Source organism: Penicillium oxalicum, chromosome I, assembly GCF_001723175.1.
Source record: "Penicillium oxalicum strain HP7-1 chromosome I, whole genome shotgun sequence".
Lineage (NCBI taxonomy): Eukaryota > Fungi > Ascomycota > Eurotiomycetes > Eurotiales > Aspergillaceae > Penicillium > Penicillium oxalicum.
Genome location: NC_064650.1, coordinates 33,467 through 47,298, shown reverse-complemented (window position 1 = coordinate 47,298; position 13,832 = coordinate 33,467). Strand labels below are relative to the sequence as shown.

At 52.4% G+C, this 13,832-nt stretch overlaps 4 protein-coding genes across 4 annotated transcripts; 1 reads left to right on the top strand and 3 right to left on the bottom strand.

The window, feature by feature from the left end:
• Positions 1 to 427: 427 nt before the first annotated feature.
• POX_a00011 (uncharacterized protein) lies at positions 428 to 1,059 on the bottom strand (the record flags this gene model as incomplete). The annotated part of the gene is made up of 2 exons (XM_050108961.1): positions 428 to 668; positions 959 to 1,059. The coding sequence occupies 2 exons, from the start codon at positions 1,057 to 1,059 to the stop codon at positions 428 to 430; spliced, it is 342 nt and encodes a 113-aa protein (XP_049972729.1).
• A 591-nt stretch (positions 1,060 to 1,650) lies between these two features.
• Positions 1,651 to 5,738, bottom strand: POX_a00010 (uncharacterized protein; the record flags this gene model as incomplete). The annotated part of the gene is made up of 5 exons (XM_050108960.1): positions 1,651 to 1,886; positions 1,995 to 3,712; positions 3,801 to 5,092; positions 5,279 to 5,420; positions 5,512 to 5,738. The coding sequence occupies 5 exons, from the start codon at positions 5,736 to 5,738 to the stop codon at positions 1,651 to 1,653; spliced, it is 3,615 nt and encodes a 1,204-aa protein (XP_049972728.1).
• A 2,193-nt stretch (positions 5,739 to 7,931) lies between these two features.
• On the top strand, positions 7,932 to 9,503 carry POX_a00009 (Xylooligosaccharide oxidase; the record flags this gene model as incomplete). The annotated part of the gene is made up of 3 exons (XM_050108959.1): positions 7,932 to 8,063; positions 8,123 to 9,284; positions 9,364 to 9,503. The coding sequence occupies 3 exons, from the start codon at positions 7,932 to 7,934 to the stop codon at positions 9,501 to 9,503; spliced, it is 1,434 nt and encodes a 477-aa protein (XP_049972727.1).
• A 620-nt stretch (positions 9,504 to 10,123) lies between these two features.
• POX_a00008 (uncharacterized protein) lies at positions 10,124 to 12,148 on the bottom strand (the record flags this gene model as incomplete). Its single annotated transcript, XM_050108958.1, has 10 exons — positions 10,124 to 10,207; positions 10,263 to 10,378; positions 10,459 to 10,486; positions 10,548 to 10,745; positions 10,829 to 11,043; positions 11,124 to 11,267; positions 11,336 to 11,682; positions 11,748 to 11,820; positions 11,899 to 11,912; positions 11,982 to 12,148. 10 exons carry the CDS (start codon positions 12,146 to 12,148, stop codon positions 10,124 to 10,126), a joined length of 1,386 nt encoding a protein of 461 aa, XP_049972726.1.
• Positions 12,149 to 13,832: the final 1,684 nt, after the last annotated feature.

The following is a 13,832-nucleotide window of genomic DNA, read 5'->3' as shown; positions in this document are numbered from 1 at the left end:
GGTCAAGTAGAGGATGCACGCCGACCCAGATCTTTCTTTTTCCTCCAATTACTTTTCATGCAGGTAATTGCTCCATGCGTGTCGGTTGGTCATTTCGAATCCTTGACGACAGGCGCATGACTGGCTTCCTGCGCGCCGGATTATTTTGAATTTCGTTAGCGCCGGAGATTTGCAGTATGAATGCTGATCACTCGATTAAATCTCTCGGGACGTAAATTCATGGCCATCATTGCCGAAACATTAAGACAATCTAGATCAAGGAGCCAGAAATGACACCTTCCTCTCAATTCTTTTAGTCGATTGCCCCGCCAAACAATCTGAAGATTCATGGAATGCTTCGGAACTTCCAAGAGGAGTTGGTATATGCTTAAACCGTGCCATCGGAAAGTCGCTATTTTCCCCAAATCGGACAATTGCGATGGCACACTCAGCCTAGTGGGAGCGAGCGAGCGTATGGACCCGTCTCGAAAGAACCGGGAAGGGATGCAACGAGGGGCGACGATCGCTCGGCGAATTCCAGAATGACCCCACATAAAGCTTCACCAACTTGAGAGCAGGCGAGAACAAGCGTAGCCCATCGTGTCAGAGACGAGAGCGGGGAAAGCTTGCGCATGGCCTTTGTCTGGCCAAAGATTCCGATCTTGGTTGAAGTATGGAGTTCAGAAACCCTGGGCGTGGATAAAGCCTCGGCACGTTAGCTTGCCGGTAGTATTGCAAGGACGACAACTAGGGGCAACGGGGTCTTTCAACTCATGGATAACCCGCCGTCAGCATCAAAAATGCTTGAAGAGGTGTTTTTACAATTGCAAATATTCGACTGTGGTCTTTTCTAATGCTTATAACGCCATGGATCCCCCGAGCCACGGATAGCACGCATCGTGGTCTTTGGTCCGCAGTAGATTTCCGTCGAGTCTCTGAATTGAGGCTTCATGGTAGGACTCAACAAACAAGCACATACAAATACACACGTACATCGTCTCGCCAATTGATGACGCATTCAATGGGGTTGTTCGTTTGCATGTGGGTGTCAACAGGTTTACCAGGTCCACTGGAGGCCATAGTGGGCCTATCTCCGTTCCTTGTGATCCGGATTAAGAATCTGAAGAAGAGCGCCACAATCCGGAGTCCGCGTACTTTTGGAATAGCTCGCTTGAACCTTCCAAGCATCCAGGTCGGGGGAAACGTCTGATCCCGCCGGAGAATTGCCGTTTCTCTTTCTCCCCCCACATTCGGATGGCAGTGAACACGAAATTAACCGAGTGTGTACGGCAACGAAAATGGTCTCTTTTCCGATCGCTCAGAATCTCCGGAAAGCATCGCCGCGCGGAGCTACCATCGAATCATCGTTGTTCAGCGTGTGAGGGAATCATTTGAGACAACGGTGAAGGATGTGATATCCCCCAGTCATACAAGTGCGGGCGGGTGTTGGAGGAGTGCGGGGGCCCCACCCACACCAGGTGAGCTCGGCCCGGGGGCAGAACTCAAAGCCGCGAGCCTCCCCTGGGCAACCGTGAGGGAGATGCAGGTGGTACCTGACCGACTTAGGGGCCAGCTGCCATGTAACGGAGTGTCAAGACGCAGATCGCAATGGCTGGCGGTCTCTTGTCTAGTCATTCGAGATCGATTTCGCGGTGCACTTCTTCTAGGTCCTTAAGCAGGTCCATTCTTGGCTACCTCGTGTTCAAAGATGCCCTTGATATCTTTGAAGGAGAATGGCTTCCGCAAGAAGACATTGACGCCAGCGGCGTAGGCTCGCCGGATATGCTCACTAGAACCCAGTCCCGTAAGAGCGATGATGGTGGCAGGAGTCGAGGTGGCTCGGTCCATCTCAATCGAACGAATCTTTTGCGTCGCAGTGAACCCGTCCATAACGGGCATCGACAAATCTGTGATCAAACATGAGAGATGAACAAGAGAGGAAACACCTCACACGCATGGGAGCGGGGATAATCGGGGTTCGAAGATCCGGCGAAGGTATCGATCGGGGCACGTACCCATCAATATAAAGTGATACCCATCCTCCATCTTTAGCACCTTCTCCACCGCTTTCGCCCCGTTTACAGCAGTATCCAGAATTCGTGGGTTCAGGCGAGAAACAAACCTAGAAAGAAGAGTTAAATTGATGGTGTTGTCCTCCACAAGTAAGATCCGAAGATAACTAGAAGGATTGGCCGAGAGAGATGGGAGTGGGTCGGGGGAGTGGTCGGGAGCATTGACAGGAGTTCCTCCGCGGCTGGCCTGGGGCGTTAAAGCGTCCGCCGGGGGAGCCACAGACACCATGGATGGCCCAGTGAAACTAGGCCGTGATTCATCATCACAAGCCAGCTTAGGCGGCGCCTCCCCGGGCTGCTGATCATCGTAGTGCGAGCCGGGTAAGGTTGGTGGTACTATAAGGGACGGTTTCGCGATCTCGAGTTGACGTGCCGGGTTCACACCTTCCGGCATCATGGCTAGCACAGCTGGGCTTGTCAGGGCTTGTGCTTGCCAGTGGGCTTGAATCGAGCGCGCCAGTTGCTGTGGCCCACAAGGGAGGGTGACCCACACGGCATTGGGAAGCTGCTCGCGACTTGCATTCATTTGGTCGCACAGTTTGGGTCTCCGATGACACAAAATTAGTACCAGAGACTGACGTTGACAGTCCGGCAGAGAACTGATGTTGACCTCATCCACAATGACCACATCGGCCGGGAAAGTGGAGGGCGACGCGGCAACTGTCATGCCCAGCCACTCCGCCGCATACTGCCCTACGGTGCGCAATGGAGCGGTGATTGCTCCACCAGGCAGCGAAAAGAGTAGAGCAGTCTTGCCTCCAAGTTTCTCTCGCACACGATCCAACGCCCCTGGGAGAGGTGGCGATGGGATCGGTGAGCCAGGCTTCACAGCCGAGGGGTCAGATTGTGGCGGATCCAAGATAGGAAACGCCATTCTGACAACGGTTCCAACACCTACTTGACTTTTGATTGTGATGCTTCCGCTCAAAGATCGAAGAATGTCACGGACGAGGGACAGTCCCAAACCGGTACCTGGCGAAAGAGAATCCTCCTGTGAGAATGGAGTGAAGATCTTCGAGTGGAGATAGTCGTGCGAGATACCCCGACCCGTGTCCGATACCGTGAGGATGAGCAGCGGAGTACCCTTTTTCGGTCTCTGCGTTTCAAGATGCAAGGTGATAGATCCCTGTTCAGTATATTTTATAGCATTTCCAAACACATTCATGACCAACCGACGCAAGGCTCCAGCCTCTACGAGGTAGATCCAGTCGCCTGCAGGAGCATCAATGATTACGTCCAAATGTAATCGCTGGAGATCTCCAGTGTCGGGAGGTGCGGCTGTGGAGGCGTCCGGGCTCAAGCCCCACGCGCTTTTGCGAGCCAGCGAGCCAGACATCAGCTGGCCCGAGTAGACGCTTTCGACCGCGTCCTCTACGACACTGACGATGTTGACCAATTTCCAGAGGTGATAAGATTGTGATCGGCGTGACTTTTGGTCCAGGCTGTGGGAACCGAGATGATGCGGTGATCGCGGCCGTTTTGAATGTCTATCGAATGAATTGATCTTGGCAAAATCAAGAATTTGCTCAAAGGTGTCCAGCAGAGTTTGGCCGCATGCCCGAATGGTATCTAGGAGTCTTAAGCCGAATTCCGAGCGAATGTGTTCCGACAACAACTCGTTCGCGCCGAGGATACCGTGTAAAGGACTCCGCATTTCATGTCTGGGAAAACCGCCTCGTAGTTAGTACAGATAACAACGAGAAGTAACAGGGGAAGACGACTTTGCTGCGGTGCGTGTGCCTGACTTACGAGATGGTGCTGATAAAGTCTCCTTTCTTGACGGCCGACTCCTGACTTCGGATTCGGCTGTGTTCGACCATCAATGATGACCCGAATCCGATTAAACCTCCCAGATCGACGTGGGTGCTGAAGACTCGGGTCTCGGCACTACTCCAGCAGAAGCACGCACCGAACCAACGAGAATTCAATGTGTCCCAAAGCGGCGAAAAGATAATTCTGGAACCATTTGGGAAATATTTCTCCAGTGCTCGCAGATCTTTCTCGCGGAGTCGGTCGTCATAGCGTGAGGATACCCAGGCACTAGCTGGTAGTTCCGACCTTGAGGATTTAGTGCCATCCAAAACGGATGCATCTTCGTCCGAAGACAGAGAGAGCGCCTCATCCTGGAAATACCACAACCCACCACGTGGATAACGTCTGATCATGTGACGCACAAAGCGAGAATCCATCTGCACCGCGGGAAGTACGTCGGGATCGTTCTCGGGGGAATCGGGACTCGCATCTGAACGCGAGAGAGCCCATACTTTGGCGAGTTTGCGTTCTTTGTCTTCATCAGACCCCTCGTAAAAGTCTTCGTCCGCGCCATCGGTGGTCCCGACTATGATCACTCCGCCGTGTGAACCTAACTCGAGGCTTTGACGGATTGTAGAGGCCGCACGGTGAAAGGTTCGATCCGTTCGATCTGTCGGGCTTCGGCCAGACTCAGTTTTTGGGCGAGCAGAAACATGAGAAGGTGGTGGTGGAGGAGGAGGAGGCCCTGGGGCCGTTGAATCCGAGGCCGTTTTGATCGTTGCCGACTCCGTGACAGGGGATGGTGATGGGACAAGGGACCTCTCCTTCGGTGTATGATCAGCCTCGGAGTAGACGCTGGTACTTGAAGATCGAACCCGGGCTCCTGAAGGGGAAGTGGTTTGAAAAACAGTTGCGCTAGCGGAGGTGGACCAGCCGTCTGGCTCCGTTTCCCCCTGCACGAATGTATTCAACCCGGCCAAGAGCTTGGTCAACCGATTGGCTTCCAATGATTGCCGCGACGTCTCCAAGTACTCCATCACCGTGTCGGCCAGATTTCCCAGGATAGCCTGATGAGATGCGTCCAAGTTCAGATCCGGCCGAGGGTCGATTACATATAGGCTGCCAATATTGACCCCGCTGGGAGTCTTGAGCGGCGTCCCGGCATAGAAGCGGAAATACGGACATTCAGCCACGCATGGCAGCTTGTGGTATTTGGGATGGTCTCTGAGATCGCTAACGACGAAGAATGGATGTGGCTCAGCCGGGGTGGCCTCGAGCGCAATCGTTTCCTACAGAGCGAGGAAAGTTAGCTAAATTTATCACTCACGAGCTCCAGGACAGTGTCCATGCTCAAAATAGCGAGACGCATCCGCAATACCCGCGCAAGGCTACAACGATTTGGCAGGTCATTTTCTCTCGTAAAACACTCGTCTGTACCCCTGGAGTTGCCGATGCCAAAATTGTGAGCATCATACCTCGCATAGTGTTCCCGCAACGGGGCCATTCGAGCATCCCATCCACAGTCCGTCGTCGGACGTCTCATTGTAGATGGGGTTGGCGATATCTAGCGACCTAGAAGCCTCGGCCACGACGTATAAAGTCTCACGGCCGATCAGGCTAAGCAGATTGGTTAGCTCACTGGATGAGTGGGCAAAGTTGCAAGAGTTCCTCGGCCCTCGCAAGAATTATGGATGGCTGGCGGATTCACCTGATGATCGCCCGTTGCGCCTGTAGCTTGACGGCAGCGAGCTGGGCCAGTGCGGTCAAAACTAGGTTGGGGCTTCCTCTGGTGGTGGTGTTGGAAAGGGATGAGCTTCCCGCGGTGGCGATCTGGCTGGTCGGAAGCATGGCCGGGTTGTCTGGTTGAAAGTAATGGAACAACTCCCGCGCGCGGGAGTCACCCGTTCGATCGTGGTCACTTGTCATAGTGCCCATTGTGAATCCGAGGTTTCTCACACATGGTCCAATCCCTTTGACCCCGAGAAAGGTTGAAGGCGCTGGGCGTGCTGCGAGGAAACACGAGGTTCAAAGGCCTTCTCTCCCGTGTGGGCGCGGGTGAAAGAGGGAGGGAGGGAGAGAGCCAGAGAGACCGAAGGCGGGAAGGGAAGGGGAGCGTATGTGCGTCTGTATACCAGAGCGGACACGGTTACTGTATTTGGCAACGAGAGCGCGGTGTACTCTGACGATGGGCAACTTTCTCAACGATCACCAAAAGTGAGCGGCATGCGGTTCGAGTGTCGTCGCCAACCGCATAAAAAAATGACCTTTTGCCGCACAAACGATCGCTGAACGCGGGTCTCCAACCTTTCTTCTCTGCAAGACCCGATGAGGTCATCCACTGCCAAGTCTTACCATGCGCCTCCATGATTGGTGGGGTGGCAAAGGAAGACGATCGAGCGAACGGTGCTCGTTCCACCGTTCTTGCCCGTATGGGTCCTTATACACCAATCAGGTCGCATCTGGCGAGGTCTCCAGGATCAAGTGCAGGTCCCGATGCGCCCAGGCCTGGGACCGAGAGCGCTCTATTGGGCAAATTAGTAGCTTCGCTAAGCCTGGTCCCGTATGATCGGTTCTTCAATTCATGCGCTCTCTTTGTGCGGGGCGAGAAGAACGGGGTGTTCAAGGTCACGCGTGATTGACGAGGATGATGAGGATTTCTTGAGGACCATATGCACGTGCACAGGTTTTCAGGGGGAAACCAATGCAAGCTTGGAAGTGCCCGGGCCGACGTGGAGAGATAAGCACCTAACCTTCAGAGTCGGGTTGCCGAGTCGAATGTGCGAAGTCATTACTCTCATCGCCCCTACTGTGAGACTGGACGGCTCTAGCTGCCCGGACTCTATTTCTGTACCTGAGAAGACTGAAATCTTCTTGAATGCTAAGTCATTTAAGCTCGCCTTTCAATTGAATGCTGTTGGATCTATTCCTGTCTGATCAGCCGAGCCACGTCACCGCCTCAATACGAGACCCTCTTGAACACCTTCCCCAGAACTTGCTTTGACGACACAGGTGGAGTTTCCATTTTGGGGCTAGTCTAAGAGATATATGGTCACGTGACATGTCACATTATCGCTTGGTCGCCCATGTTGGCCGAGACTAGGTTCCATCTCTCATCAGGTTGAACGATAGTGGTGTCTGGTGTCTGGTTTTCCTCCAGAATGATGAATTTATCTTCAACCACGGGAGGTCACTATCTAGGATCGACCTGAGAGTGAATGGAGAAGATTCAGTAGTCACCAATGTGATGTCAAATCGACTGGGCTGCCGAGTCGTTGTATACTTCGCAAGGTATACAGCTAGATTTCCTAACCTTCAACTCATGCCTCTCCATGGTCTGATGGAGCCCACAGTGGGCGCATATGCTTCGTGTGGGAAGCTTAGCTAGAAGGTTCCTTCTTGACCCGGTCAGTTAGGGCGATCTTTGACGCCCGGTACTAACTTATTGCAGTTGACATGCTTGCGCCACGGGCACGGACTGTATGTCAGGCTCTACCTAAGGTGAGCCTGCCTGTGAGGCGTTTTGTGCAAATTTGGGGTTTTTTGAAATATCCATATCTCAAGTCGCGTGTGCAGACCCATGCATGGGAATTACTTTCCATTTCTAGACCCGACGAGAGAAGGGTTGGCCCTTCATGGAAATGTTTCTCCTCTGCCATCCAATTGCTTCTTCCGGCCTGCTTGGAATTCTAGTGAGTGGAGGTGTCTAGGCATCTATCATTGATCTATTTCCGGAACCGCGAATCAACAAAGCGTCTCGCATCTCCGCCTCCCCGAAGGAATCGAAATTGATGTCAAGCTTTGTATGAGCTCCACTCTTGTCAACCACGTGGAAAGTCAATTGTTCACGTTCATGATGAGAGAAAACGATTCAGGAGGTCAACGACGCTTTGGGGGAAGTATTTCGACGTTGGACGGTACGGCCGTAGGGGTAGTAATTTCATTGAAGATATTACATAAGCTTTGATAAAGGAGGCTTCATTTACGCACCATTTTTTGATTATCAATCGAGTCAAGGAGGGGCTGATGAAGTGAGCAATCCTCCAATTATCTTGTCCCTCTCCCCTCGTCTTCCTTGTACACCTCGTCCAGCTTTTTTTTTCACGCATCTCATCGCTCTCCTTCGGCAATATGGTGACTATCTCCTCTTCCATGATTGACAATCTTCGTAGTCGGCTCACGACCGCAATCGTTCTCACCCCAGACTCGGAGGGATATCTGGACAGTCTCGTTCGGTGGTCCGACACGGGAAGGAAACAGGCAGTATGTGATCTGTCGAGGCAGTCAAGGGAAGATACACTGACTATAATCACCATGATCAGGGAGTTGTCGTCCAGCCCGTGGAAGTCCCAGATGTGCAAAGCGCACTTCGGTGGGCACGGGAATATCAGGTGGATATCGCCGTGAAGGGCGGCGGCCACTCGACCGCGGGCACCAGTTCAAGTGATGGCGGCCTAGTCATTGACCTCTCTAGTATGATTCATACCTCCGTGGACACCACCAACAAGACCATTACGGTTCAAGGTGGTGCGACCTGGAAGGAAGTCGACGAGGCTGGTGCTGCCCACGGTCTGGCGACCGTCGGTGGGACGGTGAATCATACAGGGGTGGGCGGACTCACCCTGGGCGGCGGCTACGGCTGGCTCAGTGGACAGTACGGCCTTACCATCGACAATCTGCGATCAGCCAAAGTGGTCCTGGCCGATGGCAGCTTGGTGACAGCCTCGACCACGGAGAACTCCGACCTTTTCTGGGGTCTTCGTGGCGCGGGGTACAACTTTGGCGTGGTGGTGGAATTCACTTTCCAGGCATACGACCAGAGCCCCCTCGTGTATTCGGGGGTTATTGCCTTCCCGCCTGATAAATTGGAGAAGGTCATCGAACTGTTGAACGGTACTCTGGCCGATCCCGACGCCCGGTCGGGAGCGATGTGTATCATCGCCCAAGCGCCGGATGGATCAGGCCCCATGATCGTGGTCATTTGTTTCTACAACGGCACTCGCGAACAAGGACAAGCCCGATTCGCGGGACTGGTCGCATTGGAGCCGCTCGTCAACACCTTGGACATGATTCCCTACTCGGTTGTGAACACTTTACAGAACCCCCAGGCAACGTACGGCGATCGCAAGTCATTCAAGGGTGTCTTCTACGAGCCCCCACTTGATCCCCGATTCATTCGAAATGTCTTTGATGAATACGTGACCAAGGTCGAGAGTGACAAGGATCTCATGCCCTCTGCCATCATTCTTGAATTTATCGATATGCGTAAAATCTGCGAGACACCTTTGACTGAAAGCGCCTTCGCCAGTCGCAACATGACCCAAAATGGCATCCTAGTGATGCGTTGGACCGACGCCTCGAAGGATTTGGAACACCGAAGTTGGGCGCGCGAAGTGCAGAAGAAATGGAAGGCCGAGTTGGAAGCCAAGAAGCGAGAGTCACTGACCGACAATGATGTTCCTCAGTACATCAACTACGCCGAGCGTGAGTTTCCTTTGTTATTCCTGTGGTTCAAGGGAAAGGAGTTTGGTGTTTTGACCAAGACACTGACATTACCCCGCAGCTGGCGATTCCATTGTAAACAACATCTACGGCGGGAATCTGGCCCGTCTTCAACAGATCAAGGCTCGATATGATCCGCAAAACATTTTCCACAAAATGCACCCTATCCCTCTGCCCAGCGAAGGCAGCCCAGCGAAATGAAGAACACGGATAGTGGCTGCAGCGTCTCCTGCTCTTGTTGTGTATGTATAGAGACAAGGCAGTGGGGTGATATCCGACTGACTTGCGTCGGTTTGCATTGAGAGTCTCAGCATCAAAGTTTGGCGCAACATCATTCGCATGGTAAAACCTTGTGACTATATGGAAGGCATTGCAGCCTACCTGTAATTGATTTCCCACAGACTTGTTCCTTGCACATATTTAGCGTTATCTCATGGACAGAATTCCATCCCTCGCTAGGAATCTCAATATGAGGTGCGACAATGGCACTGATCTGTTAATGACGATCCCAAGGGATTTTCCAATCGTACCTTGAAATCAAGATTTACAATTTTGGACCTTTCGAAAAGAACGATTTGCTTTAATCTAGCTCCGATGAGACGATATAATCACTAGCAGCCGCTTTGAACTGATTTGAGAGTGAGTAAAAAGGATTTGAGTCCAATGAATACAATGACAGAGTGGTTTACAACCTTGAGACTAACAGCCCCAAAGTTAAAATTCTAAGGCTGGAGCTAACATTGTGGCAGACTCATAGTAATGTGGCCCCTCTGCCCAACACACCCGCATACGAAAAAAAAAAAAGACTTGCGGCCCCAGCGTCACTGATTGGCATCGCAGGAGAAACTCGCTTTCGAGGCGTTGTTGTGAATGGCCTCCCCAGAAGTCCATAGGCCCATTCCACACTTTGGGGTATGAGTCAGTCTCGGCGTGCAAGCAGTGGGGGAGGATCAAACCTACCAAAACGCCACCAATTCCGAATACGATGATGTTCAAAATTGTAAGGAATATCTTTCTCGGCGACTTTGTGTAGTTGCCCCAGTTCAAGAAGAGCCAGAATATGCCGCTCAGTCCGTCTGGGGACATTATCAATTAGGACACTCGGAGATTCATACCATTCTCGGGGAAGGGAATCTCGGGGAAGGAAATCGCTTACATGTAAACCAACTGGCGAAGAGAGCGACCTGGAAATGTTTTCATCAGCAGGCAAACTCATTATGAGCAGGAGCGTTCTCGCCAACTCACAATCAAGCCGAGCAGATTGCTGAAGACCGGGATTGCCTCTGCAATGACCCACGCAATGACCCACAGAACAAAGGTGATGGCGACCCAACTACCGATAGAGAGGAAATTCCTCTTGTGCATGCTGTCGGAGCCACGGAAGAGACGGACGTAAATATACTTGGCTGCAACATGTCCGTTGATCACGCCGGCAATGACAATCTAAAAGTCTCTCATTAATTTTGTTCTTTTAAACCACATCTAGACGTTCGGCATTGACCGGGAGGGGAAAAATGTCATCTCACCGTGGGAATTGCAACTCCATAGGCCACCTTTGCTGTAGTAGGCGATGTGGAGCCCAGAGCCGGTGATGCGACTTCCGATCCGCCGTAGTAATAAATGACCACGGCTGCAACGAGGTAGAGCGAGGTGTCAGTTCCCTGGAGTAAGTAAAGTGTCTTTGGATAGTCGGTGGGTTTCTGCATCTCGGAAATAAACCCGAAGAATGCGACGTGGCCAGCTGCACCAGATGGATATCAGCACAAGAACCTTTTTCGATTCCCACAGTCACCTCATTGAAAGGGAGGGCCCTGACTGTACCGTACGCAAACACGATGTTCGTCACCGCGAGAAAGCCGCTCGCCAGGCTAGTCTTACGGGTCGCGTCCACAACGCCGTTGCCAGGTCGTTGGATTGCGATAGCGATCATTGTCACGAACACGGCGGCCAGAATACTGGCAAACGCTATTTATCGGTCAGTATCTCTGTCGTTACTGCACAACATTGAGGCCTGGGAGATATATGAGCCATACAGGCAAACGAGAACCACGAGACCTTCCGCAGGGTTCGAGGCAGGGCACAGATGAACGAGACGACCAAACCGACCACACCAAACACGATGGAGCAGGTCCCGTGGTCGGTCAAGGTGTTCATCATGACCGTAAAGGTCAGAATATGACTTCCCATGATGAAGATGAGGAATAATAACTGTGCTGTGCCCAGGAATTCTCGCCCAAAACGAGGTAAGCCCAACGGGGCGAACAGAACTTCTCCAGCATCAGCCATGCTGTGCACGTGCGGGTATCGAAGTTTGAACTGCCCGATCACGTATCCAGTGTAGGTAGCGAGGGCGCCCAGTCCCACGATCAGAATCACGGATCTTCAAAACAAAGGTCAGTGACTGCAAAATCCTCATTTAGAACCGAGGAGGAGTCATCAACTCACCCGATCATCCCGATTGTGGCCACTGTCTGGGGCAAAGAGAGAATCCCCAACGAGATGGTCTCGGCAATCATGACTGCGATAGATAATTGTCAGTAGGCACAGATTCCCTTGACCTGTGCTGTCCATCTGTCGATTACAGGGCCGCACTGACTCATGCCGCATTGCCTGCGCGGAATGGAAGTGATCAGTAGACATTCTGTTCACGGCGACGATGAACTATGAATCTTTTCGTACCACCAGGTCAAAGTTCGATATTTGACTTCAGCAAACTCCTCACTGCCAAAGGGATCATCGTATTCAGGATTTGGGTTTTCAAGGTGGCCTTTCTCCTCTTTTCGAATCGTCTCATCCCGCTCCCTCAATCGAGTTTCCCCGACGGGATCTGAATACTGGTGAGCCATCGCCCGTAGATCTCTTGACCCAGCGTTAGTCAGAGGAAGGGCAAGATGAGAACGAAGGGTATGTGAATGTGCGTATCTCCCGAAGTTCGATCGGTTGAATCACTATCGGGAAAGATGAGAAGTGAGACTACGATGATGGAACTCAAGGCTGAGATGAAGAAGATGGAGGAAGAAGATGAAAAAGAGAGGCACGAAGATATGAGATCATAGGTCTGGATACGAGGAGCCCAAAAGGGCTCGAGGACGAGTCGGACGTATATCAGGGCGAATCATGTCGCAGTGGCCATCCGTGCCTTATCTGGGTCCTCTTCTACCTTCTTCCTTCTATCTGGGGCCAAACCGAAAGTCCACCATCTCGCCTATGGGATATTGGCGCTGTGTACGGTTGGGGTGTAAGACACTTCAAAAACGATGTCACTCCGACTCGTGCGTTTTTTTTTTTCTGTTTTGGGCCCTGTGGGGTTGCGGGGAAGCGGTGGCTCCATCTGGAAACTGGAGAAAAGACAAAGCGGATCAAAGCGCGCCTCATGCCGCCAGCACCCGTCACGAGGCAAAATCCGATCGATGGACAGACTCCAAGTCACATCTCGAACCTCACCTCGCTGGCCTGAACACAAAGACCTCCGTTTGACTCCGGATGTTCTTTTCCAAAGATCACTGCTGCCAGTCGTTGTGCTCCAGACTCAGACCTGCCTTCTGGGCTCGTCCGTCGTGTTTTCCATCGTGAAATGTGCCTCCAGTGGCCTCATCGAACCATCTTGGAAAGCCAGCCGTCTGGGCAAAGGGTAGATGGGGCACTAAGCGACGCCGTGGCTGGATGTGCCGCTGTCCAACCATGAGGCTTATCGGTGCCACCAAACACTACAATCATCTGAAATCCAATGTATGACGTTGCGGTGCCCCCAGCTCCCCACGACTGGAGTCGCTCTCCTTCTCCAGGATTTTGATTTTCTTGGGCCCACCCCCGGATTCATTCCGGGTGTTCGACTTTTGGCGTCGCTAAGAGACTTTCGATGCTCCAGTGCGCTCCGACCTCTGCCCAGATAGGTCTATGGGGATCCCACTTTGAGCCACTCTTCCGGTCGGGCGAATCGATTCCTGGACCAGACAGAGCTGGTGATCGGGCGGCAGATGACGATGGTACCACCTAACAACCCGTGGGAAGGAGAAGAGAAAGGCATCGTTGTCGCATGCTCACTACTTGAAATGGGGCAGGTCGATTGATTTGGGTTGACACAGGACCTATGCTGCAATTATGATCTGCCAAATGAGCGGACAAAATCCCTGGACAGACCCACTGTGACTAGGCACTCAACGATTATGTTGTCAATTGGATTGTGAGGTGTAACAGGTGGGTGCTCAAGGAAACTTAGACGGTTAAGCAAGTCTCAGAAATTCGCTAGTAACAACTTCTCGCTCTCCAAGGGGACCCCCCTGCCGGACGGATAGTGGCGGGTATTTGGGTCAGAGAGTGACTCAAGGCGGTCGACTTACTGATTCAAAACTGGTTACATCTAGCTCACGATGAAAATGTGGTTCCCCCGTTGCAAAACCGCGGCTTGGAATCTGGTCGTGTATGCGTCCATGCCACAAGACCCCATCCGGATCCTCACTTACTGTTCCCCAGGGATCCGATCATGGGCCCGGAGCCCAGCAATAGATCGTAGGCGTGGATCAACATTAT